Source organism: Rhizoctonia solani, chromosome 16, assembly GCF_016906535.1.
Source record: "Rhizoctonia solani chromosome 16, complete sequence".
In the NCBI taxonomy this organism is placed as follows: domain Eukaryota; kingdom Fungi; phylum Basidiomycota; class Agaricomycetes; order Cantharellales; family Ceratobasidiaceae; genus Rhizoctonia; species Rhizoctonia solani.
This window is the reverse complement of record NC_057385.1, coordinates 2,987,411-3,012,994: the sequence shown is the minus strand read 5'-3', so window position 1 is coordinate 3,012,994 and position 25,584 is coordinate 2,987,411. Positions and strand designations below refer to the sequence as shown.

Sequence of the window (25,584 nt, the reverse complement as noted above, 5' to 3'; positions counted from 1 at the left end):
GGTTTTTGTGGCTCATTCTGTTGTCTTCTCGGTAACCATGAAATACGTATATGCCAAACTTAATTAGCCTAAGTTCACTCTAACTTAATACGAGTACCAATAATTTTCGTTTACTGTCTCGCCACTAACTTAAGTTTGATGTTCACTTGTCCATCGATAGCTCATAATCCAGTACCACACAAGTGTCTCACAAAAACGATGTCCAAGTCTAGCACTACTATGCAAATACATTCCTGACCGCCAACTCGTCTTCTTCTCGCCTCCTTTCCTCTCTCCTTGTATTGCGTTCCGCCTCGCCCTCCTTGCGAGCACGGTACTTTTCTCCCTGTTCTCGCTTGATCTGGGACCGGACGGCTGCGGGGCTCACAAATTCTATCGCCATAGTGCATTAGCGCTTTCGTTTCACCAATTAAATGGGCTCAGACACTCACCAGGATTAGAGAATACAGTCGCTCCACCGAATGCACCTTCGAATATCCTTATGGGCGTTAACACAAACCTGGGACCAATTTCAACGAGTGAGGTCTCAGGGGGACCATTGGGTTTAAGTGGATCCTTTTCGATTATTTGGAAGTTTCTAAACCAGATTTTGTTGTCGACTATGGAAAACGTAAGAATGTGGTCGATGAATGGTTTGGCTCGAGCGAGCAGTGGGCGGAACTCCGAAATCTGTCCAACGATGAGACGGGTGGTTGAGTACGGGTAGATGCGTTGGACTTACATGCGTGAATAACTCTTTGATGAGTTTCCAATGCTCGCCGCTATCGAATCCTGGGTCAAACTCAAGAGTCCTCGACTTCCTTTCAAGCAGTTTCCAGTCATTTTTAATTCATCCATTGTGTGCACATTTTGACATGCATTTTGACACTTGGGCCGTTTGGTGTCTTGGCAGCCCAGAGATAGAGGTCTTCGTGACGTCGTGCTTCAAAGTAGAGAGTGTTGTTACAGTTGTGGAGGTCTGCGAGTTCGGGAAGGAGGTGGAGGTGGTTTTTGGAGTCTAGCTTGGAGTCTGCATACCATAGTAATCAGAGCTGTAAGTGACTCAAGAGTATATGATACTTACCCTTCTTGATATGCGGCAAGAGAGCCTCCAGATCGCCCATGAGATGGCGCATGCGGTGGGTGATTCCCCGAGACGAGAGCAGCAACACTCGTTGTTTGTTTCTCTTGCGCGGAGGACCAGCCTCGCCCTCATCGTTGGCTGGGCGCTTGCCCTTGCCCTTGGCATTCGCAGTCTGAGCCTTGAGGAGAGAGGACATGGGGGAGGAAATGAAGTAAAAGTAAAATCTAAATGCAATTGTCAATAGGGTCCTATTGTTTGTGTGATCACATGATGCAGTGCCACTTGACAGTTGTCGACGACACCAAGGTGTAGGACAAGGTATGGATTGGCTGTGAATTGATCCACTCTCCATGCCCATCTCTTGACCCCCCATCGTTCTATAACCAGACACCCCATCGTCGTCCTAGTCGCGCGCCGCCTGCTACTAAGTGGTCCAGACGCTAACCAGCTCGCAATCTAATCCAATCCAATTCAATCCAACACAATTCCCTCCAATTTACCCCGTGTAATTGGACATTAAATTCCTTTTCTTTCCCTCGCACCCCATCCATTTTATCTGTTTTCATGCCAGACACGACCGAAGTCCGCAAGCGTTCGCGCTCGCCTTCTGACTCGGACACCCACCAACAGTCCCACAAGCGCGTCAACACCGGTGCCCCTGCATCGCCACGCTCCGACTCCAAAAAAGATGAACACGAATCCGCTCCTGCCTCCCCCGCCTCCGCGTCCAAAAAGGATTCAGACCCACCCGCACCACCCGCCGCCCAGATCCACATGCGTTGCCTCATTGTCACACAGGACGCCTCGATTATCATTGGCAAGGCCGGCAAACATGTCAACGAAATCAGAGAAAAGAGCGGTGCCAGGGTCATGGTCTCCGAAAGTATCCCAGGAAATCCCGAACGAATTTTGAACGTTAGCGGTCCACTTGACGCGGTTTCCAAGGTCAGTTCCATTCCACACAATTTATCCTCGCATTAACACCCAGCCTAGAGCTTCGGATTAATTGTGCGTCGCATCAACGATGAGCCCTTTGACACACCCTCCGTCCCGGCAGTCGCGCAGTAACCATCAAGTTTATTATCCCACACTCGAGGATGGGTAGTGTCATTGGCCGCGGGGGCAGTAAAATAAAGGAAATTCAAGATGCAAGTGGGGCAAAACTCAACGCGAGTGAGGGCATGCTTCCAGGGTCGACCGAGGTTCGTTAAATCATTTTACCGCTATTATCGATCTCATAGGGCTGCAGCGAATCTTGAGCGTGTCCGGAGTAGCAGACGCCATTCATATCGCAACCTATTACGTCGGAAACATTCTTATCGAAGCTGCTGAACGACAACCACACAGCAGCTCGACATCCACCTACCGTCCATCTGGAACTTCGTCCCGCGGCCCCCGATATGCACCAACTCCTACTTACTCAGGTTACTACGGCTACCCACCGCCACCAGCCCCAGCTCCTTACCCTCCTGGTCCTCCGCAAACCCAGCAAATATACATACCCAATGATTTGGTCGGATGCATAATCGGAAAGGGAGGTAGTAAAATCAACGAGATTAGAAGTTTGAGTGCCAGCCAGATCAGAATTATGGAGCCGGGGTGCAAGGCCCTCCCGGAACGGCGCAGGGTAACCCAAATGAACGGTTGGTCATAATTACAGGCCAGCCGCAAAACATCCAGATGGCCGTGAATCTGTTGTACCACGTGAGTTTCCGTGATCTTCTCAACCTTGTGTGTGATTCTCATTTTAGGATCTTGCAACAGCGCCTTGAACAAGAAAAACAAAAGCAGCTTGCAAACGCTCAGAACGGCACCAGCTCAACCTAATACGATGTATCAGTCTTTCATTTTGGACCAAAGACCCGAGCTGTGTCTTGGGCCTGCATTTTATTTAGCTCTTTCATATGTTTATGTTGTCCTGTTTTTTCTCATATTTTCGGCCCAGATTTTGGTCCTGTTGTGATAATTCGCGAGCTATTCTGCCTTACATCTCCCATGCGGTTTTGGATTGACCGATCTACAAAGTGAGACGGTGACGCATATAAATTATAATCCATCATGTACGCAGTAAGTACTTGTAGCTTGACAAGGAGGCACGTTCAACAACTCGAGGCAAAAAAACTGCCCAATCGAACTCTATTGGATCTATTCTTAACTGAATTCGCTGAGGGTATATTGGATTTATTATACACTCCGTTGAGGCTTCGCTTCACATTTCGGACATTGTCCGATTCATTTCATCACACCTTTGCTCTCAAACTACCACATCGCTATGCCCGCACATCCTACACTAAAACTCCCATCAATACCTATCTCAGGTATAGGGGACTCCGAGTCGAGGGTGTTGATCATTTACACAGGGGGCATGTTCCTCCTATCTGTCTAAAAAAAAGCTTATCCTTAACCCAGCTCGAATACAGGAACGATTGGAATGCTTGTCAATGAAGTGGGAAGCTACGCCCCCGAGCCCTTCTTTCCTCACACAAACACTCCGTGCCCAAGCTAGATTCCACGACCCCGAAGGCGCATCCTTATTCTCCAATGCGAGCAATGTTGCGAATTATCGTCAATGGTCGAATCGTTCGGGCAACTCCACTCCGTCGGTAGCGATGGCGGGCGAAGCAGGAAACCACCAACCCGAGTTGCTCGTACGGTCTTCGAGACCGATTCGGCGCCAGAATGTACGTGATGGCGAGGTGAAAAAGGACGGATACTATGAAGGGTATCTGCCTAGTCTTGTTACACCCCGGAGTAAAGCTGTAGGAGGGAATACGAAGAGGGTCAGGTATGCTATTTTGGAGGTAAGTACCAGAGGTTTATCCGTTCACGTTTCAAAGAAGGTGTGTATTGATAAGATAAGGTAGTGGCAGCCCTTGCTGGATAGTAGCAATATGCGCCCAGAAGGTAAAGGACTTTATTCCACTCGCCTCCTTTGCCTTATCACTGACGAGAGAGTCCAGATTGGCTGGCGATTGCTACGGAAATCGAGCTGAATTACAGTACCTATGATGGATTTATCGTCCTCCACGGAACGGATACGATGTGCTACACTTCTAGCGCACTGAGCTTCCTGCTGGAAGATTTGGGAAAGACTGTCGTACGTGCCCTTTTGCGAGTTACTTCTTGAATCTGTTTGACGGAATACAGGAGTAGATTATTACCGGTGCTCAAATTCCACTTTCTCAAGTACGCTGCCAAATTTTCGGGTTGGGATGAGAAAAGAAACTGACAGGGTGCTTTAGCTGAGGAACGACGGAATCGAGAATCTTCTTGGAGCACTGTCTATTGCGGGGCAGTATGTGATCCCAGGTCAGTGCCTGTTATCCTCCAGCTTTTATATATTGAGTTTATGCTTAACAGAGGTATGTTTGTACTTCAACCACACACTCTTCCGAGGGAACCGCGTATCAAAAGTCTCGTCTTTTGATTTGAACGCATTTGCGAGTCCTAATTTTCCACCACTTGTGAACGGTATGGACGAGGTCTCTCCCCATCAGAGTCTAAAATTCTAATGCAAGGCTATAGTTGGCATCGATATCGTGGTAAATTGGGGCGAGGTTATCAGGTCGAATAGTATGCAGCGATTTAGGGCTCACAAAGGTAACGATAGCATATATCCTTCGTACCTCCCCCGTAACTCACACTCTGAACTAGATATGTGCGTCGACGTTGGTAAGGACGAATGCTACTCCGCCTCTTGCACCTTGTTAACTTCGCCTCAGCGACCCTTCGCATCTTTCCGGGTATAACAACACCCATTGTCCGGGCGTTTCTTGCGCCACCCCTCCAAGGCGTCGTGCTTGAGACCTTTGGCGCCGGAAACGCACCCCAACGACCAGATCTCTTAGATGCACTAAGAGAGGCGTGCGCAAGGGGAGTGGTGATAGTTGCTATTTCTCAGTGCGCAAAGGGTTCGGTCTCGCCTGCATATGATACCGGAAGGACTTTGGCCGAATGCGGGGTTGTGCCCGGAGGAGATATGACACCCGAGGTAAGTACGTGTTCGAACTGATTGAACTAAAATTGATGTAGTTGGTGGGTTTAGTGCGCTCTGGCCAAATTGGCATATCTATTATCCAAGAAAGATCTGACTCCCGAAGGAGTTCGAGAATTAGTATCTCAGCCTCTACGAGGAGAGCTGACACTCCCAACTCCCCTCACTCGTCCAACTACAACTGCACTCGACTCGATTCAAGATCTTCTATCTGAAATCTTACGCCTTTCTCAACACTCTAAGCCTAGCAACGATTCAACTGGAACGGCTCCATGGAGCACAACTGCCTCTCACGCAAACAGCACTGAGCTTGCTCTTTTGCCATATTTAATGCATTTGGCCGTTGCGAGGGACGATCCAGCGAGCGTCGCGAATACTGCATCTCATCCACGCCACAGACCTCCGCAAAGTGCCCATGGGACTCCAACAGCCGAACACCCCCATCATCACCTGGGTGGGCCTAACCAGTTCGCACAGGGTGCGGCCAATGCACCGTTACCTGGTTCGTTGCACACACCTTTGCATACAGCTGCACTACAAGGTTCGACTCGCTGCACCCGTGCATTGTTGGAGGTTGGAGCGCTGGTGCATGTGCGGGATGCACTAGATCATACATGCCTGTTCTACGCTGCGAGGGTGCGGGCACGGGAAGTTGTCCAGATGCTGGTCGAGGCCGGTGCGCATCTGGGTGAGACGGACAAGCGGGTTGCACTGGGTATTGGTATATCCGGAGGGAAGGAAGAGCAGGAGATTTGGAAGCTTGCAGGTCTCGAAGTGAATTGAAGGACAACATGGGTAAATTGAAATGAATTAGGGAATACGGTAAAACCCAAATAAAAAAAAAAGTGTACTTTGACAGAGCCAATATGATAGAAAGAATACAAAGAACCTGGTTGCTACAAGAAAGCATGGATATACTCAGTCATCTTCTTCGACAATAATCGCTTCGTCGTCTCTGTCGATTGCTTCTACCTCTTCTTCCTCTTCCTCCTCCTCTTCATCGCCTCCGTCTCTCCACCGCGTAACACCGTTGTTGATCTCCATACAGAATTCCCACATTTGTCGGTCGAAAGGCCCATGTTCTTTGACGAACGTAAAAGGCTCAACGAGAATTCCGAGCCCTTTCAAGAACTCGTCGTCCTTTTCGTTTTCCAAGCCTATGGGAAAATACCGCACAGTATCGACCAGCGTATTCGGATCAGGTTCTCCGTCAATTATGGCCGGAGTTTTATACATGTGAAGTTTAAAGTAGAGCGCTGCATTGTATGTTAGATTCTGGGGCCGGAACAGAAATGTTGAGACGAAACATACTTTTTTGATAAGTAGTGCAGTCACACTCCATCTCTGTTACAAGGCCATACTGGTCGGACTGGAATTGCTTGGTATTGTGAACTTTGATAGTCGTCAAGTCTTCGTAAAATGCAAGCTTGAGCTGATTCATTACAAGTTCTTTTTCTTTTTCTTTGCCAGTCGCAGACTCAATCCCTCGCTTTACAGGTCTGTCTGAGAGCTGTTGACTAAGTGATTGGCTCCGCTTGATCTCTTCGTCAAGTTCGACCTGTGTATTGGTTACTAGTGCCAATTCAATTGAGCACAAGGGTCTGAAATGGCGAAAGAGCGGGCTTACAGGACTTTGATACTGATTTCAGCTCCTGCTTGAGGTTTTCCACCTGAGTACGGAGTTGAGTTATCTCATTCTTATAGCCAAGGAGTTTCCCATCCGTTTCTTCTCGAGTCAAGAGAGTTATGGTTCCAGATTCATGTGGTCTTAAGAGCCTCTCCAATATGGGCACATTATCCACGAGCATTTGATTTTGTTCGATTAGTTCTATGGTAGGAGTGAGCGTGCCGAAGAAGAGACAACAGCTGGGTGGCGTACGTTTTTCCCGTTCCTCGGCCTTCATTATGTATTCTCGGAGGCTTTGCTCTGGTGCAGTAAGTCGTAGATTCTGAAGCTTGGCAAAGTCCTCTTGAAATCTGTCGACCATTTTATTGGACTAGAGGTCCGCACTTTATGTTTGCTCATAAACCTCTAGTTCAGAGTGGACTGGGCTCACCTCGGCCAACTGTTTCTTCAACTCTTCGTTCTCCTGCCTTAGAGCATCCATAACAGCCTTGCTCGGAGCCCCAGAGTTCCCGTTGCTTGAATTATTGTTTGATTTGGGCTTCTTGTTGGAAGTAGAGGCGTCCGAGGAGACTGGTTGAGCAGTGCCATTGGAGTTCTTAGCCTTGCGCTTTGGGATAGCCGATTTAATAGGTGGGAGTTGCGTGTGTGGAGCAGGGGTTTCTAATAACCTAGTTGTTCACATACGTAGTAATGGAATATTAGTATACATGAAGACACTCACCATCCACAATCTCAAGGTCCGATGCGGTGGACATTATAGACGCTGTTTACTCAGAAGAGCTCGAGGCCTTCGCGTGAAACTACAATAATCACGTGATGGCACAGCCATCATCCCGACTCAAGTCGGCCGCGATTGGAAACTGTTTCTTCGGTACATCACTTTCTCGATGACTGTGCTCGGGCTCTTGAGCGCCAGGGGGGCTTGACCCCTCTCACGGCTTGAATGTGTCATAGACTCCCCATTCTGGGATACCCATATCTATCGGAACCTGACTCCCACGTGAATAGCAGATCAGCGATCTGCTTGGGTAAATTTACTTTCCAAATTTGCCCGGAGTAAAGTCAAATTTAAATTTTGTCCCGACTTTCTCCACCCCCTCTCACCCACAATTTGCAGCCATGTGCGGAATCCTTGGGCTCCTGCTCCACAATCCTAATGGTCATGCTGCTACTGAAATATGTGAGGGCTTGAGTCTGCTCCAGCATCGCGGCCAGGATGCATGTGGTATTGTCACTTGTGGGAGGGGTGGTAGATTCTATCAATGCAAGGCGAACGGGATGGTACGCGATGTATTCGATACTCGAAGCGTCGAGACACTCCTTGGATGGATGGGTGTAGGCCATGGTCAGTGACATTTACTCCTTGCTTGCGATCGTGTTCATCAGAACCCTTTGTATGTAGTGCGTTATCCTACTGCTGGATCATCTGCTCATGCTGAAGCTCAGCCGTTCTACGTCAACTCGCCATATGGAATTGTGTTTGCTCATGTATGTATTGGAGCTTTGTTTACCCTTGGGTGGTACCTAATCAAGTATATAGAACGGCAATCTGATCAACACACATGAACTCAAGCGTTTCCTCGATGCGGACGCTCACAGACACATCAATACTAACTCTGATTCTGAGGTCCTCCTCAACATCTTTGCCGACAACCTCCAAAAGACGGGCAAATTTCGTATCAACGAGGAGGATATTTTCACGGCTATTCGAGACCTCATGGGTACGGCCCGTGGTGCATACGCCTGCGTAGCTATGCTTGCCGGTTTCGGTATTATCGCGTTCCGTGACCCCAACGGTATTCGTCCGCTTGGGTTCGCACGAAGGGGAGAAGACTGGATTGTAGCTAGCGAAAGCGTTGTCGCCGATGCAGCCGGCTTCACCGATTGGACTGATGTTCGTCCCGGCGAGGCTATCATCCTAACACGGCACTCCAAGTCTCATCGGCTCGTCGGACCCGATTCTTCCAAGACTCCGTTTGCGCCCGACATTTTCGAGTATGTATACCTGGCCCGTCCGGATTCTGTTTTGGATGGCATTAGCGTCTATCGGTCTCGTATGGCCATGGGCGAGGCTCTTGCATCTGAAGTTCGCAAAGTCTTGGACGAAAAAGGAATTCAAGTCGACGTGGTTATTCCCGTGCCGGATACCTCTCGTGTTGCGGCCTTAGAGCTTGCTCAAAAATTGAATATCCCGTACCGGGAAGGGTTTGTCAAGAATCGATACGTTGGAAGGACATTCATCATGCCAGGTCAGACAGAGAGGAGAAAGAACGTCCGACGTAAACTGAACGCAATGGCGTTGGAATTTTCGGGCAAGAATGTGCTTCTGGTTGATGGTGGGTAATGGGCCATGCATATATCTGGTACACTAACTTACGCTGTTCCACAAAAGATTCGATTGTTAGGGGAACAACCTCCAAGGAAATCGTGCAGATGGCCAAGGATGTCGGTGCAAAGAAAGTTATATTCGCCTCGTGTGCACCTCCTATCCGGTAATTACCTTTCTTTCAAAAAATTCATGAGAGATGTTGACTGACGCCCCTCTCAGACACTCTAATGTTTATGGTATCGACATGCCATCCAGGCAAGAACTTGTTGCGCATGGTCGCACCCCAGATTCAGTCGCTGAAGCTATCGGAGCTGATCTGGTCATCTACCAAACCCTCCCGGACCTTGTTGGCGCCGTTAGACAACTCAATCCCTCAATCACTCAGTTCGATTGTAGTGTATTCACCGGAGAATATGTCACCGGCGGCGTATCAGAGCGTTACCTACAATGGCTTGAGGATCTCAGAAACGACACTGCCAAAGGGAAACCAAACGGAGACTCGGTATTCGCAGGAGAGAATGGGAGTGGTGCGGAGACCGCTGGGTCCGGTGTACCACATGTCAACGGGATCAGGGAGCGCTTGGAAGTCCCTGTTGGGTGTAGTGGTCCCCTCAATGGCGCTGATGAGACAATCGGGCTCTACAATAGCTTCTCCAGGCCTGCAAAGGAGGGAGTCACATCTCCATCATAAACATAGAGTAATTTCGAACTTATGCCTATTTTTTTTTCTTTTCTTATTTTGCCCTCGAGTCTGTATATCCAAGTTTTGTTGATGATGAATGCATGAATTATATAATTTCACATCGTTCGTGACAACCAAGCGCTGGGCGGTCATTCAGCAGTCTGGCTCGAGACTCTTCATGCCGACCGCGACAGCACCAGTTCCCTCACTTGCGGAAGAATCCGAGCTCCGCAAGACTAGGCTCCTTGCGCTCAGGCGGAAAAAGCTTGGGGATAATACAGAGGTTCCAGGGTGTGTTATTCAATTCTTAAACATACGCTGTTGGGTTAGTTAAACGTGTGCGACCAGCCTCCCCCAGATCAAGCAACGAAACTTTGACGCGGATGCTCGGAAAGTTATCAAGAAGAAAGATGCTACCGACGAAGAGGACACTGTGGAGAAGCAGGTCGCTGGTCTGGCGGAGTTAATTATTGCAGACGACGAGCAAAAGAGGGAGGAGGAGCTTGTGAGTACCGTGTTCACAACAGCTAGGAATATGTCGATTGATTGCATGTTTAGGATCTGACAAACATCGCACCCAAACGGCCAAACTGGGATTTGAAACGAGACTTGGACAAGAAACTTGTCAAGCTCGAACGTCAAACACAGCGAGCGATACATACGCTTATTCGTAAGTGACCAACTGTCTTTTCGCCCCCTTGTACTGAACTACAGAACTATTTTGATGTACAGGGCAACGACTGTCCGGTCAAAAAGAGGTACCCACTGATCTCGCCGCCACGCTGAGCGCAGCCCAAAAAGCCAACGACCAGGACATTGAGGGAGAAGACGCTGATTCGGACGAGGATTAAAGTCTTCATGACTGTTGTTGTAGGATCTACCACGTGTAATTCGTATGCTTGCTCTCTAATATACGCCTTACAGTTTCACTCAAAATAACTTGCCTCGTTCCTCGTTTTCAGCCCAGTCCAAGACCTTCATCTCATGTTTTGATGTTTAAAATGTTCAAAAATCTCAGTATAAATTATACAACTTAATGCCACATCCACCTCACTCAACAATCACAACAATCTCCGAAACCTCACTTCGTATCATTGTCGTAACTTCCTCTGCGTCGAAACCCGCGTGACGAACCGTGGCGATAAATGCATACTCCCCCGAGGCCAGAAAACATAATCCAGTTTCTCGCGCTTGGCTTTCGGTTCCCACTATTCCAAGGTGGATGTCCGAGTGTGGTTCTTGGAATAGAATATGTTCCAACCGGGTTTCTCGAGCCGCTTTGATATCGAGTATCAACGGGAGTTCTCGAGCTGAGGACAAATCACATAAGTTGGCTAGTTTCATGATAGCGGAATAACCACATACTGGTCAAGTTATGGACTTCGGTACGCAGGTGTAAAAATTCGTTCAAAGGGACTCTGTACGTGTTGGCACCCGACGACTTGATTTCTGTACCATCTCCCGGCGTGTCCGGTACTATCGAGAGTTGTATGGTTATATCTTCCAAGCGCAAGGTTTCTAGCATTGGGAGCGTGAGTCGCTGTTGCCTTAGCGAAACTTCCCCCGTTCGCCCGGTTCCGGGCTAAGTCGAAGGATCAATCAGTTCCGAAAATTGGTTCATTAGGTGCACGCACCTCACTCCAACGACCTTTCACGATATCAAACAAGGTCTCTCTATACCAGAACAACTCCTGCTGGATTGCGGTAAAGCCTATTTTTGATACGACGAATTGACGGTCTGACAGAGTTGGTACATCACGAGAAACTTGCTCTGGTGAAAGTGAAAGCCGACGAATAGGAATAGTAACCCTAGATATATTACATAGGTAAGAACCTGGTCATTGTAACCGCATAGATTTCAGCCTACCGAGATGTTGCACCTGGAGCGACCAGACGAGTCGTAGATGCTGGATCGGTTCCTGTGAAAATGCGTCTCAGCGCTCATGTAACATATTTTGTGTATTAACCATCACCTTCTTGTGTTCGTTCAAATGTGACTTCAAACGGCTGTCCATACAAGTTTTTCACGTCAATCATAAATAAGCACCACAGTTTGGGCGAGTCATCAGAAGTTAGGCCGCCACCGTATGGCACAATGTCCATGGCATGGCACTCGAGGGTATGGTACACTGTTACCAATAGTGGATAGTATAAGGACCGTAGGAAGAATGACTCGGGGATGGGACCTGGTCTCGGCGCGCGAACGAGTAGTGTATACGCATAGTTGCATTCGTACTAGGGCAAAGTCAGAAAAAGATTCGAATACTAGAGCTTTGACACACTAACCATCCCTCCTTCCCAAAGCATGTCACCCATATAGGCATTTTCTGCCTGGGTGCCAAGGTTATAGTGGAAGCATCAGTGCCATCCAAGTCCCATCTCAGTACTGGCCTGTTAACGAGCTCGTACTCGGTCTCGTACGCCTCAGCTATAGTGAGTTCTCCTTCTGCAAGTGCTTGCTGCAATGCAGGTAAAGTCGAATCCTCAAAGGACATGCGTAAGAAGTCGATTGGAAGTAATGAAACGTTCTCGACAGTTAGTCGTATGCGGAAGCTACATAGATTAAGACCAGAGGAAATACAAAGGCATGAGCATATACTTACCATTCACCCGCATATAACATCAGTGCTCCTTGTGTAAGTGATGTCCTCCGCACTCTTAACAAAGGTAGCTGCGGTACGACGCGGCACTCAAGAAATTCTTCCTTGCGCTCTTTCACTGAGGGCTCCGAGACCAAAGTGCTTCGTCGACGAGCGTCCAAGCCCGAGGCCTTTACACGAACCATATCGTCCAGAAGTCTAGTTCTCCGTTTTTCGACGCTCGCCTCTTGTGCTTCCGAAGCAAGCGGCAAGGTAAACTCTTTGGGGGTACTATTTGGGAGCTGGACCATGCATCCGCGAATGACAAGTGTACCAGCCTCGAGTGGGGTACAGGAAATGTGTTTCACGTGGAACGAGTTGGCAGGGATGAGTAATGACACGGGGGCGGCTTGTATGGATGCTCCTGTGGTACTAAGGTTCTAACATCAATCCCAATAGCCACGCCAACCAGTAGTTTTGCCTACCTAAGTGCCAGACTTTGAACTTCTAAATCAAACGCAAACGGGTTTTGGAGCGTGACCGCAAATTCGACGGTTTCGTTTTCCACGACAGTTGCCTGTAGCGGGACATATTGGTATAAAAAAACGCTAAAATCGAAGACGGCAATATACTTTGGTGTTTCCTCTTCTTCGAGCCCGAGGGTTAAAAGAGTACCAAGTTGCGGCGTCCTTTGCAGAGTCAGCTTCAGAGGGTGCAAGATCCTTCCATGGTCGCTCAACGGGCATCCTATCGCTTGCTGAGCTATAGTATAAAGATCATTCAATCGCATTGCACTCTGACTAGGGAGTTCTAGATAAAGGCTTACGGAACAACTTCCACGCTGATCACCGGTTTCCAAGACCAAAAGTCGATTTTGTGGGAGTCGCCCCTACGATGAGCTGTTGCTAAGGATCTCGATGCGAAGAGTATATAGATGGTGTTGATCGGCAGGGTTCATCCAAGCATTAAGTTGTCGTAAGCTTATGAGAGCCAGCTGTGCGACAGCTCGGTGGTCTGCAAAAATTCAAGCGCATACACGCATGCACGCTTTGGTAACCGTAAGTAACCTAGTACGATCTAACTTACCAGGTAGGGCCTCTGCAATCTGTACAGCTTCTCTGACAACGCCAACCTGTACCTCACGCCATCCAAACCTGGGGGAATCAAGCTCGATGTCGTCATCGACACTACCATCCTTGGTCCCTGTATCAATGGCATCCATTCCAACTTGCACACGCGACACATCGATGCCATAAATCTCGCAAACATACTTGACTATCCGTAGTATGCTCTCGTTCCCTTCAGTTGTTTCAGCTATTCGAACACCAATTTCGCCTGTGCCTTCTGATATCTCGCCCGTTTGGTTCGCTCCCGGCCCCGGCCATCCACCTCCCCGGTTTTCGTTGGGGTCTGTGATCACGGACATCCTTCCGGTGCTAACTTTTGTACCGGTCTCTTCTCGCGCGCATATAATCAAGTCAACAATACATGCCAGTAATTCACGCAGGATGTAGTCCTTGCGTCTGAACCCCAAGCACGCATATAGTGTTGCCAACTGTGTCAATACGCGTAATCGATCCCGGGGTTGGAGGTGCTGAAGCCATGGGCCATGAGCTTGCCCTGCAACATTAGCAATCTGGGCACGAGATATCTGAGTAATTGTGCTCATGCGCAGGAGAGGAGCTACGGGAGCGGTTGGTCGATCGGATAGGTGGGACAATGTCGGCCCTAGGTTCTTGGTTGGATCTATAGGACCGTCCGATTTTGCGTTGGCGCCCTCGCTGGCTAGGTTGGCAAAAACGGGTGGTATTCCACCTCGGACTAGAGTCCCAAACGCAACTGGGCCCCAACCTTTGCACTCCAAATTGCAAAGAGTAGAGTACCAGTCCGGAGTGAAGCTTCGGTGTAGAGTAGGGAGAGTAGGCTGTGCTCGGAGTCTGCTGTGACGGGCGCCGTATCAGACAACTGAGTAGAGGGGTTGCACTTCCAGTATAAGCCAGTGGCTTGTGAAAGGCGGTCAAGTACGTCGGCCCATGGTTCCCTCAAATTCGAGGCTGACATTGATGTATTCTATAGTAAGTTATCAGAAAGTAATATATAAATTGGAGTTGGCATCTCATCATCCAGCACAACTCACCAGGCCATCCCCCTGAGCCCATGCATCTAAAATCAGAGCAGTTGCAAAACCTTCAAGCGCAGATGCATGCCATGCATAATCAATAGGCGACTTGAACATCGAAATAGCTTCGTTGTACCTGTGCATCAGGCACATCAAGAAGCCGAAACCCAATGCTGTCCGACACCGGAAACGCACCAAGCCATCGCATCCGTTAGTTTCCCACTAAGAAGGTAAAGTCACCCATCACTTTGCCGAACCTCCCAGTTGGTGGAGTCATGCCGCCTTTCTTCCTACTCACGCTTCCGACCCCCATTGTGGACTGGCGTTTTGCAGTAGGGCGAGGGGCAAGCGTTGAGGCGGGCCCGTAGTGGGGGTCACTGTGCGATCTGGATATAGGGCCATTCGAAACCATCCCATGCGAGCCAAATGTCAGGCCAGGAGCAGACGTCTCTTCGGCTATGCCCAATGTTGGAAACAAGCCTGTGGACAATGCATCTATTCCAGTTGGTGTTTCAAGAAAGTTGGCCTGTAAGAAATAATTTAAATGGTAAGTATGATTGTAAACGTTCTATTCAGCTTGGCCAGCGCACCTACCAGACTTCCGAACTCTCCGAGAACAGCTCCACAGAGCTCTGCGAGAAGAGTACCGAGGTAGAACCGCTTGCTGTGCCCGATCTCGCTGGGGATGATCACTAGCCCAGGTAGTGTGTCTCCTACATTTATATTGACCTGACCGCCCCCTCCACCGCCCCCTTCCCTTGCTGAGTCGGCATCCTGGCCATTTTGAGGGTACGAATCTTCGAATGCAAAACATCGGGTCGCAAGCGGGTATGCAGCTCGGGAGGAAAATAGCTGGGATAAACGCGCATTGAACTCTGCGAGGATTCCTGAAAGCGAGAGAGGTTCTTGAGAAGCTTCTCCGTCCTTTGGAGGAGGTGGTTGATACGAGCAATCCGCTATCCAATGACTGCCAATGGGAATACGGAAGGCCGGAACAACGAAAGTGGTCCATAGTACTCTGGAGGAGGATGGGTCGGGTATGATAAATGTATATATCCGGTTGACAGGGTAGATGGCATAAATCGTGCTTTTGTCGTTTGCTGTAATCAGTAGGCTAGTGGGCGAATTTAAGGTAAACCCTAACTCACCTCGCTCTTCCCTTGGATCAGGGGGAATGTCATCCATCTTATGTTTTCGAACGAACGAATCAAAGCAGCCCATTTATCAATGTGGGCTTGCGGATAGGTCCAACTGGAACGAGTAAGACGCGAACATGGCCCAGTGTCGCGAAAGGAGCAGCCTCCATTCGAATTCGCTCAGGGCAAGCTCAAGTTCCAATCTACTCGTGTACTGTAATTTCAGGGGTCAGCTCGAACGGCTCCCGAGGTGCTATATTAACGTCGATCACAGAGTCTTTTGGCGCCCTCCTGACAAGCAACAAGCGTAATGATGGAATAGTGTCCTGAGGTGGTTGTGGTCGATCAAATTAGCAGCCCGGCGCTTAGACAGAATCTGTAACCTCACATCCACGTCGCGCTCTCTTCAGCATAATCTTCTGGGCCATCCCATCTGTTTCACTTGTTTCATTCGTTACTTTAATCATGGTACGCATAAACTCTTTGTTATGGAGGCTCTAGTGAATTTGCTGGTCTAGGGAACACCTGATAAGGCGCTGGGAGCCGCTATGTTGCTGGTTGCAGCGTTTGTATTTGTATACTACACCACCTGGGCGATCCTCCTTGTATGTGTAAATATTTATCTCTATTACCCAGCCGCTAAACACTTTTTTCAGCCCTTGTTCCCCGCCGAGCATCCCTTGCAGAGTCTGTTTCCTCCTCGGGAATGGGCTGTGCGACTCCCAGCGTTTATCTTATGCGTCGGGCTGGCTGCAATCGGCTCGTTTATCGGAATGGTCATGGTCAAGGAAGGGCGAAAGCAGCGCCAAAAACTCCTTGCGCGTCAAGCATAATACCTTTGTTTTTCATAGATTCTCTCCTCTCAACTCTTATTAGTTGCCATAATAAAAACGTGGATTGCAGGATGTATAGAGTGAAGCATGATGTCAGGCCAAGAACGTGAAACAGTGCGAGAATGCTAATCAGTCGAGTTTGAGAAAAACAATCAGTCTTCGTCACTTTCAATGGCCGCAAGTCTTCTGGACGAAACTGCGGGACGTGTGCTTGCTTGTGCCTCGTCACAGGCATCAATCCAACTGGAATATACATCTATAGGCTCAGGACAGGTCTGGAGTCACATTCTCAGTGATCAAGTCATGAAAATATCACTCCAGACTCACGATGTATTTTGCACTGATACTGCTGAGCACAAATTTTGCAACTAAGGTACCCCAGCCCTCCTTCTTGTCAATCTTGCATGTCACACTACACACAAATAAGCATGTCAGTAAACCGTCCAAAAATAAGCAAGAACATATATACACAGACCTCTTCTCGTGATGGCAAAAAAGACAGTTGAATGTTGTGTCTAGGTCAGGTGGCTATCAGTTCAACACTCGCAATTTGCCTAAAACTGAGACTGACCAAGGGTTGGCTGATTCTCGACTGGGGCTTTTTCGAACTCTTGCGCTTTCCCATGTTGTCGAATTTATCTATTAAGTGCGCTAGATAGAGAGATTCAGTATCAATGGCACGACCAGTGTGGTGGGCAAGCGCACGATGACATGCTCGCTGGAGTTCATCTGAGCGCTTCCAACCACAGGGGATGTCATACGGCGCTTAAGCTTACTTACAGGTTCAATTCGAGATTTCAAATTGTGCATTTAACTTGAATCGAACCTGTCTCCCCGACCAGTATGGCTTCACCCCTACTACCCATCCCAGCCCCGATCAAGAAGTTCTTTTCTCTCTTCCCGCTTTACAGGTATCCAGCAAACCTACCACCACCCACACCGCTTACCAACGCACGAGGCGCAGTACTTTTGATTGCTCCCCCCGCCTATGCGAAATATGCTTCAGACTCGGACCTCTTCGATCTCCCTCCGGGTGTATCGCATCTATCTGCGGATCCCGAGTCATTGAGATGGCAAGCATACATTGCACTTCATAAAGTTAACAACGTACATATCTCTTGGGCTGTTGGGCTCGAAAGCGGAGTGCCTAAACTTGTGTTGCCTGCTGGATCAAGAAAACCGCTGGGAGTTGATATAGACAGCCTTAACGAGAGCTTAGGAGAAGAAAGCTCGGAAGCAAACGAGAGGGCTGATATCAATGAGAAAACTCAAGACACAGTGGAAGCCGAGGCTGTCCGGGAAGTGATTGACCCTGGTCGAATTCCTGCATGGGTAGACGAAGTACAAGGAAGGGGCATAGATGCGCTAGAAGGGTTTATAGATGCTGCTACGAGAGATGAGAGTCGGGCATGGGTCGCACTACTAGAAGGAGTAGTGCGCTCAGCACTGGTATGTATTTGTCTCACTTTTGAGTACCATTTCATTCACCGTTCTTGTATTCGACAGCTACTCGCAACCCCGCCGCCACCTTTCCTCGAATCTTTGCTTCGACCGAAACCAACGGGTGTTACTATTCAGTCGACGCTTAGCCCACCTCCACCACCTCTCGTTGGACTCAGCACCCCATTACCTCTCCCTCAAACCTTACCTCGTGTCTCTAGCAAGAGCCTAAAGATCGAGTTTAAAGAGGCAATGCATGCGTTAGATGGGCGACTCGGTTCAGACGAATGGTTCTTGGGCTCGAGGTAGATTGGTTTCGTTCAAACAAGTTTGACAGCTAATTTGGCTAATATAAACACATCCAAACAGAGAGCCGACCGGAGTCGATGCCCTGCTGTTCGCCTATTTGCACTGTCTACTTGACACCAATGATGAAATAAGACGGGAAGTGACGCAACGACCCAATCTTGCGAGCTGGCACCACCGCGTCAAGAGACTGGTCGAAGATAGACTACTGCCCTTACAGCAGTAGTAATATACTAAATGATAGTTAAATTTCACGCACCATTACCAGGCGGGAGGTCTCGAGTTCACAGGTTACTGAATTGTGGTCAATAAAGTAGAAACCGCCTTTTATTCTTCGCAGACTCAGAAATACAGTGTTAATATGACCACAGGTAGACTGCCAAGATACGACCCGGACAGGTGAATTACGATGGGGAAAGCAATGAGAGCTGAGCACTAAACCCTAGAGAAAATGTAGGTAGCTGCTCAGAAAGCATACGAGGAGATAAATGGATTGGATATAAGGGCTAGATTACTTGGGCACGTTATCCCTAGCTTGTTGCCTAATCCTGCGACTGTGGCCACAGTTAGTAGATGCGTAATATAAGCCAAAGACTAACTTACTCATATGCCGTGCGATCATTCCTTCGTGGCACTTCAGTATACTATGGAACTTGGCGCAGCAATTCACTCACTTGAACATTGTATACGCCTCACTTTGTGCCGGGTCAGAGATATTTGGGTCATTGAGCAAATCCTGTATGCCAAGTAATATCTGGGGACGCGTTGCTGGGTTGCCAGATTGTTTAAAACGAATACGATAACTTGCTCACCTGTTTGATCGTGATGGCCGGTTTCCAACTTTTTTCTTCGTCGAGAATAGAAAGGCAGACCGTGCCAGATGGGTAGACGTTAGGATGGAAGAGTGGTGGCGTGAATTTACCTGCAACGACCAGTCAGACAATCTATCGGATGGCCAGAATGGCATATTACAAACATTTAGGTGGTTTGGCAGGATAATCTAAGGTCCAAAAAGGTGAGTATTGGTATATTATTCACATTTAAGCCACCCACCCTCCGGGAATATCATAGTGAGTTTGAACAGCCCGCCTTCCCAGTTAGTCTAAGTTATATGGTTAAATATATTAAGAGCCTATGAGAAACATAAACAATGCTTACTCCCGGTTTACCAGGAATTCCTACCTCCCATTCGAGAAGATTCAACGAACCGTCAGGCGCTTTTGTCGGCTTCGCAAAAAAGCCCTGTAGGAAAAGTCAGTGGGATTGAAACAAAATGTCAATCGATACGTATACCCACGTAAGGATGATCTTTTCGCCATTGTTTACGCTCTTCAGCCAATCGTGTCCTGCAAATTCCAGCCATGTTGTCGTGAGTTAGTGTTGTGGAATTCACCAAGGGATTCAAGATTGGATTTGTTTGTACTTATTTCTCTTCACGTGACAAGCAGGTCGAGACGGAGACGCGCGTCCTAAGAGCTTAGCATTACGCATACTCTCTTGATCGATATGAATTCACTTGTTTCTCGGTTTGCTAGCTCAAGTTCTATCACAAAGAAGGACCTAGAATGCGAAGATATTGAGGATGTAGGCGATACTATGTGGGGTTCTGCGGGTGGATTTGCCGTTGGGACTTCGGGCGTCCCGTCGTTTAATATTCCGCGCGTCCCAGACGTGAGTAACTTGAGTTTAACTCGATGATGGTACTTATAATGCAACTGGACTTAGCCCACTGCTTTCTTGAGACTGCACACCGATGACCATGCAGATCCAAGCTGTCGTATCAAGATCCAGCACGGAACCACCACACTTGCATTCCGTTTCAAAGGTGGAATTATTGTCGCTGTCGACTCCCGGGCAACGGCTGGTTCATATATCGGTGAGTCTCAAAACCACACCATATGATCCTAGATATTTGAATATGTTTCAATAGCGTCCGGAACGGTGAAGAAGGTTATCGAGATTAACAAGTACTTGCTTGGAACTATGGCTGGTGGCGCAGGTAAGTCGTAGGTTCAATGCGAAGTGGTTTTATGTGCCTTACGGGTAATTTATTAGCCGACTGTCAATACTGGGAAACCTACCTCGGTATTCAGTGCAGGCTTCACGAACTTCGAAACCGGGAGCGTATCTCTGTTGCTGCCGCAAGCAAGTACCTCAGCAACTTGGTCTATAGCTACAAAGGGATGGGCCTCAGTATGGTAGGACGATATTTTGTGCATTCCAGATAGTGGACTTACATGCCGACTGCCCTAGGGTACGATGATTGCTGGTTGGGACAAGACTGTATGCCGCACTTCCCTTCTGATTGATAATAATACTTACACTTACACTTTTAATTTAAGGGCCCTGCTCTGTTCTATGTAGACTCTGATGGAACTCGACTCAAAGGAGATCTTTTCTCCGTCGGTTCTGGTAGCACATTCGCTTATGGTGTACTCGACCAAGGTTATCACTGGGACCTTTCCGACGAGGAAGCCCAAGAACTGGGTCGCCGTAGCATCTACGCCGCTGGTCATCGCGATGCATTTTCCGGAAATACTATCAATCTGTACCATGTCAAGGAACATGGTTGGGACTTTATTGGTAAGTCATGCATTCTTCGGCATGTATGCAACAATGGTCTCAATTTTTGCACTATACGCTCAGGAAACTACGACGTTACGAAGCTACATTACGATGGCCCAGGGCAAATACCTGGTGCAGTTGCCGGTGGTTATGGATACGATGCACGGACCCAGATTGCTCCCGCAGCTTAAAACTGTATTACGCGAACCAATTTTATTGTACTACTCTTCAATCAGATGCGCCTACCCTATTCTACAGTCCACACAGCTTGCCAGTTATAAGACTCTAGTCGTAAGCCAAATGAAAGAGTCTTCCGGCCATTCAGCCAACTAATCTCTCGCCTCCGGACTACCCGTGCCTTTTCTTATTGTCCCTGGCGCCGGTTGTCCAAGTACACTGGCACGATCGGTCGCGACCTGAATTGCCCGGGCGATGGTGGAACGAACTCGACCATCCTCTAGCGTCAGCAAACCAGCGATTGTGCATCCTCCCGGTGCTAATCATAAATATAATTTTATTAGAAACAAAAAATAAACCAAAAGCAAGCTTAAACATACTTGTAACCGAGTCTTTGACTTGGGCTGGGTGCTGACCAGACTGCAAAACCATCCTCGCAGTGCCTTGTAGTGCTATGAACAGCGATAATTAGTGTTCTGATGTGCATACATTCTCTTCAGAAAATCCTTGAGCTTACTTTGCGCAGCCAGTTCCAATGCCTCCGTTCTTGGTAATCCCATCATAACACCCCCATCCGCCATAGCCTCCAATACGATACAAGCAAACGCGGGACCACTTCCGCTCAGCGCTGTGCAAGCATCGAAATGCTTTTCTTCTAAAAACCTACACCTTCCGATACTCGAAAAAATGGCCAGAATAATAGCTCGGTCAAGCTCACGCTGTAAGTCTAGCGCTGATGGGGTAGGAGAAGATGAAGAAGGAATTGCAGACACGACAGTCATCCCTTCGCGAATCCGGCAAGGCGTATTCGGCATCGCGCGGACTACCCGCGTTGAAGCAGGGACCATACCAGTCAGCTGTTGAATGGTCACCCCTGCGAGAATGCTAATCAAGAGCTTTCCCTCGAGAGCAGTCGCCATTCCAGGCGCACTTAGAATCGAGGCTGCCATTTGAGGCTTGCAACTGTGCAGATGTACTTAATATCAATCCACTAATATTAATGATAAAATCTCACCAGAGTAGGACGACGTTCGACTCTTGGACAGCCCGCAAGTTTTCTCCCCACATTATTTCGATCTGCTCCGCAGCCATCAGACCAACGGTAGATCGGAACGTCGCTTTGAGCCTCTTTGCAGACTCTGCGCGGTTTACGCATGCTAAAAATCGAGACGGAATTGATGCATCTGGGAGCTCATCGACATTTACGTTGGGTGTCATTGTACCCGGCAAGTTAGGGGTCGACATGCCGTTTGAGACAGGTGGGAGCTGTGGGCTAGAAATAGTGGGCGTACTTGGCCCGGCATTTTGTGGGACTCGGCGCTCAAGAGAAGCTATCACTCCAGACAGAACCGCTACACCCATTGTCCCGCATCCTAGAAGTTGAAAGTAGTTAGAAGTGAGGGGCTAAATGCGGATCTTCTTGTGCCCACCTAGAACACAGAGCGTGTATCCCATTTTTTGATACTGGATAGGATATATTTGTTTCCTTGGTACCTAGCTTGAAAGAATGGAGCCTAAGCATAATGTTTAAGCGATTTTTTGTACGCATTCATTCAAACTCACTGTGGTTGTTAGCTGACAGGATTTGTGCTTCTTGAGTCCTGACTCGGCCGACCAAGCCATAATCACGTGTCGCTTTCCGATCATCGCGCCCTGTAACACATAAACTACGTTTCTGGGATAATCCCCAGGATTCCCGGAGTCTTAGGGATATGATGTAGAGGGAGATGCACATATCAACGATACATTATGGATATACATAACAAACAAACTAATGTCATCGCAGCTAAAAGGCTAATCACAATGGTGTATACCAGTCCTCCCTTCTCTCTAACCCCTCCCCCCCCATTCACTTTGATCACTTTTTGTCCCCCCCTCCATCATCTCGGTACTATAATCGATCTCTTTTTCTAGAATAAGGCATCGTATTTTTTCAGACACGAATACCTGCGACCTCTCAATTAACAGCGGCCTTTTTGAGGATACGAGTGACAAAACATACCATTCGTAATCGAAGTTTTGCTTGGCATCACACCAACACTTGCCACGAGCATGAGCATCACCCTGTGGACAGTGCATGAATGGCTCATGTTTGTATCCAATGTCATTGAAGAAATGGATTTGATCCTTGCGCGCGAAGAGCCCAGCACCGATTGAGTGAACTGGTGCATCGCCCCAACGCTCATAATAGAATCCACCCTTAGAGTCGAGATGCTCAAAGTACTTTGTGTAAGCTTCGCCACGCCAGAAGTTAAGGTCGCCTATCTCGAAGTTCGACCAGACTAGAAATGCCGTCAGTCAGAAAAGTGACAGCAAGGCTGAAGTATACGCACAGTGGCAGTTGTTGTAGGTCTCGCCGTTATTGTCAGAGAGGAATCCCATTGCATTATCCTTTGCCAGGTACTGAGGATTGGCTTGGATGAACTCTATTAAAATGCCCAAGATTAGGAGTGTATATAGGTTTGGTATGATTATCCACACACCTTTAGTGGCATTCCAAAGCGTAGGAATGGTAGCAACATATTCATAAAGGGAGATCGTGAAGCCATAAACCTTATTTCCATCCTTCATGACTTTGAATGGGTCATAGTCGAGATCGCAGAAAAACTTTACGTTCGGCCTAACAAGGGTCCTTCAGCACGGCATATAACGAATGCACAAATTGAATGAGCCTACTCAATACGCCAGTAGTAATCGTAATCCTTGAGAAGCTCGTGCTTAAAGAAGAACTAGAAATGCCCGAATTAAATTAAACGGCAACACAGTCATATAAAGACATGCAGCTTACCCCACTGTTGAATCGGCACATGTTCCTATATGGGACACTGTGGCCGTAAATGACCTTTTCCTCGATCATCTTAAGACGGGCCTTAGTTGCCTTCTCCTCGTCTATCCAATCAGGCTGAAACCAATGATCGTGTGGGATCTGGCCATAGACAGTCTTGGATCCCACAACTTCGGTAGTCCATTTTTTGAACTCTTCAGAGAATGGCTCTTCGTTCAAGAACACATAGGGATACTGGTATTTCTTGTTGAAACGGTCCTCCATCTGTTTGATACTTTCCAAAATCCCAGCAAGGTCACCGTTGCGCGCAAGGACAACGAACGCGGCATTCACTCGCTCAGTCGCGTTAGCGGGCGAAGGAGGGATAGCTTGATTGTATGGTGGACCGCCGGACGACCACGACTTTAATCGATTTATCGATGTCGCATTTTTATAGTCCTCGTGTGTAACTGAGAGCAAGAAATGCAGTGATATCTAGAAAGGTAACCTATTAACCTGTGCCTACGTATGTGCATGCACATCAGACCCACCAGTACTCCCAGCACCAGAAAAACATATCTCATTGGGGTCATCATCCTGGTCCGAAGGAATCAACCTTACAGTACCAGTTAAGGATATCTTAGTGACTGTCGTAGAAAGCAACACGAATCAGCAAGCTTAGCAACGCAGTCAAGCATCGCGAGTAACCCACCGACTGCCTGCTATGCTCTTTGTCGATGATATAGGGAGACGCGTTCAACGCTTGGTATCTAGATGGTTCGCTGGCAAGGCGTTCCACGGGATATTGCCGGCAATGACTAGAAGTCGTGGACAATTTATGGAGATTCTGATTGTCAGCGTTACTGCGGGCTGCGGGTCCACTTGCACCGCCACCGTGCAAAGCCTGCTGCTTGACAACCTGCCCTGAACACATACATTCAAGCTGTTGTACGCAACAAACCAAAAATCTCATTTCTTTTGATGTACATGCAGACACTAAAGGTGTTCAGCTGGTCAAATTAGGCCCTTTTGACTGCATTTTACTATGTTCTTCAGGAAATAATAGACATGTAACCCATTGGGTACTTAGTACTAATATTGGCTATGATACTTTCGTGTTTGCATGACTGTAAGTTATACGGCAATCATACGTTCGGAGCTTGAGATTTAGGAATGCCCAGAGCAAAGCCCTAACAGAGCATTCTCAGTACTTGAATGCTCTTGTCTCCTACCGATGGTTGATTACTGTTTCCTCAAAGACGGCGAACGGAGTTTCGTGACGTCCTCGAGACATTCAGCCAACTAATCAGTTCAAATGTCGATACAAGCTCATGCTACGAAAGGTCAAATATAGCCATCTATTACAAAATACGCGTGCGTTGTCACTCCATTTTATTCCAAAAGTTAATAACTCCCGATGGTTCAGCCTTAGTGCTTCAGGGAGACTGAGCCATCCGGAAGGATTCTCAAGGATCTCTTTATGACTGGAGGTTAACCCAAATCGCAGATAGATACATGGTGTGTAACCTATACAACCCAACCTAGCTCTCGACGCAGAGGGATATCATCTCGGGAGTTATCAAACAACCTTTGATAAATGTCTGTTATCCCTTCCTCCCCAAAAAACCATGCATGCTCACCGTCAGGTATAGAAAAATAGATCAAAGATCTGAGCCAGAATATTCGAATAGAGTTTCTCTTCGTCGTTTGTTGGCGTTAATGTAGCTATATGCGTAAGTTGAGCGTGTTTATGCTGATGAGAGCTCAAGGCTACTCTCGGGCATCAACTAAGCTAAACCGAGCATTTTCCTTTTCAATGGCCAAACTAATATTTTGAATACCTTATTAATCCGCATGCACGTATAAGGGCATCTCGGGATCTTATCCACATCAGTAGCAAAAGATTCAGTGACACTGACTAAGGATATTATAGTGGTTGAATGGGTAGAACCATGACAGGTAGTCATATA

General features: G+C 48.0%; 13 protein-coding genes across 13 annotated transcripts; 7 read left to right on the top strand and 6 right to left on the bottom strand.

Annotated features, from left to right (window-relative positions):
• Positions 1-217: 217 nt before the first annotated feature.
• Positions 218-1,259, bottom strand: RhiXN_02236 (Brix domain protein; the record flags this gene model as incomplete). The annotated part of the gene is made up of 5 exons (XM_043322055.1): positions 218-372; positions 432-669; positions 722-800; positions 847-1,009; positions 1,064-1,259. 5 exons carry the CDS (start codon positions 1,257-1,259, stop codon positions 218-220), a joined length of 831 nt encoding a protein of 276 aa, XP_043187878.1.
• Positions 1,260-1,627: 368 nt separating this feature from the next.
• On the top strand, positions 1,628-2,131 carry RhiXN_02235 (cytoplasmic protein; the record flags this gene model as incomplete). The annotated part of the gene is made up of 2 exons (XM_043322054.1): positions 1,628-2,008; positions 2,057-2,131. 2 exons carry the CDS (start codon positions 1,628-1,630, stop codon positions 2,129-2,131), a joined length of 456 nt encoding a protein of 151 aa, XP_043187877.1.
• A 29-nt stretch (positions 2,132-2,160) lies between these two features.
• Positions 2,161-5,840, top strand: RhiXN_02234 (asparaginase; the record flags this gene model as incomplete). The annotated part of the gene is made up of 12 exons (XM_043322053.1): positions 2,161-2,265; positions 2,313-2,706; positions 3,473-3,864; positions 3,928-3,967; positions 4,024-4,160; positions 4,217-4,249; positions 4,306-4,372; positions 4,424-4,534; positions 4,589-4,663; positions 4,718-4,735; positions 4,786-5,054; positions 5,109-5,840. The coding sequence occupies 12 exons, from the start codon at positions 2,161-2,163 to the stop codon at positions 5,838-5,840; spliced, it is 2,373 nt and encodes a 790-aa protein (XP_043187876.1).
• A 135-nt stretch (positions 5,841-5,975) lies between these two features.
• Positions 5,976-7,439, bottom strand: RhiXN_02233 (Nucleoprotein TPR; the record flags this gene model as incomplete). Its single annotated transcript, XM_043322052.1, has 6 exons — positions 5,976-6,313; positions 6,369-6,629; positions 6,685-6,885; positions 6,937-7,054; positions 7,115-7,344; positions 7,406-7,439. 6 exons carry the CDS (start codon positions 7,437-7,439, stop codon positions 5,976-5,978), a joined length of 1,182 nt encoding a protein of 393 aa, XP_043187875.1.
• Positions 7,440-7,803: 364 nt separating this feature from the next.
• On the top strand, positions 7,804-9,704 carry RhiXN_02232 (amidophosphoribosyltransferase; the record flags this gene model as incomplete). The annotated part of the gene is made up of 5 exons (XM_043322051.1): positions 7,804-8,029; positions 8,087-8,172; positions 8,225-9,020; positions 9,077-9,176; positions 9,233-9,704. The coding sequence occupies 5 exons, from the start codon at positions 7,804-7,806 to the stop codon at positions 9,702-9,704; spliced, it is 1,680 nt and encodes a 559-aa protein (XP_043187874.1).
• A 169-nt stretch (positions 9,705-9,873) lies between these two features.
• Positions 9,874-10,546, top strand: RhiXN_02231 (pre-mRNA-splicing factor CWC18; the record flags this gene model as incomplete). The annotated part of the gene is made up of 4 exons (XM_043322050.1): positions 9,874-9,986; positions 10,044-10,200; positions 10,254-10,365; positions 10,428-10,546. The coding sequence occupies 4 exons, from the start codon at positions 9,874-9,876 to the stop codon at positions 10,544-10,546; spliced, it is 501 nt and encodes a 166-aa protein (XP_043187873.1).
• Positions 10,547-10,745: 199 nt separating this feature from the next.
• On the bottom strand, positions 10,746-15,578 carry RhiXN_02230 (transport protein particle subunit; the record flags this gene model as incomplete). The annotated part of the gene is made up of 18 exons (XM_043322049.1): positions 10,746-11,005; positions 11,061-11,277; positions 11,330-11,504; positions 11,563-11,614; positions 11,669-11,930; positions 11,978-12,248; positions 12,299-12,706; positions 12,760-12,851; positions 12,907-13,036; positions 13,101-13,115; positions 13,168-13,288; positions 13,361-14,214; positions 14,259-14,344; positions 14,412-14,529; positions 14,589-14,615; positions 14,714-14,919; positions 14,988-15,493; positions 15,542-15,578. The coding sequence occupies 18 exons, from the start codon at positions 15,576-15,578 to the stop codon at positions 10,746-10,748; spliced, it is 3,837 nt and encodes a 1,278-aa protein (XP_043187872.1).
• Positions 15,579-15,994: 416 nt separating this feature from the next.
• Positions 15,995-16,362, top strand: RhiXN_02229 (dolichol phosphate-mannose biosynthesis regulatory protein; the record flags this gene model as incomplete). The annotated part of the gene is made up of 3 exons (XM_043322048.1): positions 15,995-15,997; positions 16,048-16,134; positions 16,186-16,362. The coding sequence occupies 3 exons, from the start codon at positions 15,995-15,997 to the stop codon at positions 16,360-16,362; spliced, it is 267 nt and encodes an 88-aa protein (XP_043187871.1).
• A 152-nt stretch (positions 16,363-16,514) lies between these two features.
• On the bottom strand, positions 16,515-16,987 carry RhiXN_02228 (transcription elongation factor 1; the record flags this gene model as incomplete). The annotated part of the gene is made up of 4 exons (XM_043322047.1): positions 16,515-16,637; positions 16,690-16,774; positions 16,838-16,890; positions 16,934-16,987. 4 exons carry the CDS (start codon positions 16,985-16,987, stop codon positions 16,515-16,517), a joined length of 315 nt encoding a protein of 104 aa, XP_043187870.1.
• Positions 16,988-17,205: 218 nt separating this feature from the next.
• Positions 17,206-18,111, top strand: RhiXN_02227 (uncharacterized protein; the record flags this gene model as incomplete). The annotated part of the gene is made up of 2 exons (XM_043322046.1): positions 17,206-17,811; positions 17,869-18,111. The coding sequence occupies 2 exons, from the start codon at positions 17,206-17,208 to the stop codon at positions 18,109-18,111; spliced, it is 849 nt and encodes a 282-aa protein (XP_043187869.1).
• A 508-nt stretch (positions 18,112-18,619) lies between these two features.
• Positions 18,620-19,471, bottom strand: RhiXN_02226 (ubiquitin-conjugating enzyme; the record flags this gene model as incomplete). The annotated part of the gene is made up of 8 exons (XM_043322045.1): positions 18,620-18,662; positions 18,712-18,732; positions 18,783-18,844; positions 18,921-19,030; positions 19,085-19,108; positions 19,162-19,210; positions 19,267-19,350; positions 19,406-19,471. The coding sequence occupies 8 exons, from the start codon at positions 19,469-19,471 to the stop codon at positions 18,620-18,622; spliced, it is 459 nt and encodes a 152-aa protein (XP_043187868.1).
• A 143-nt stretch (positions 19,472-19,614) lies between these two features.
• RhiXN_02225 (20S proteasome subunit) lies at positions 19,615-20,864 on the top strand (the record flags this gene model as incomplete). The annotated part of the gene is made up of 7 exons (XM_043322044.1): positions 19,615-19,779; positions 19,834-19,984; positions 20,039-20,107; positions 20,164-20,306; positions 20,362-20,391; positions 20,451-20,691; positions 20,755-20,864. The coding sequence occupies 7 exons, from the start codon at positions 19,615-19,617 to the stop codon at positions 20,862-20,864; spliced, it is 909 nt and encodes a 302-aa protein (XP_043187867.1).
• A 138-nt stretch (positions 20,865-21,002) lies between these two features.
• On the bottom strand, positions 21,003-24,312 carry RhiXN_02224 (Glycolipid 2-alpha-mannosyltransferase; the record flags this gene model as incomplete). Its single annotated transcript, XM_043322043.1, has 11 exons — positions 21,003-21,169; positions 21,231-21,302; positions 21,368-21,813; positions 21,866-22,123; positions 22,853-23,132; positions 23,184-23,276; positions 23,334-23,470; positions 23,527-23,579; positions 23,639-24,084; positions 24,166-24,230; positions 24,281-24,312. 11 exons carry the CDS (start codon positions 24,310-24,312, stop codon positions 21,003-21,005), a joined length of 2,049 nt encoding a protein of 682 aa, XP_043187866.1.
• Between the last annotated feature and the right edge of the window lie 1,272 nt (positions 24,313-25,584).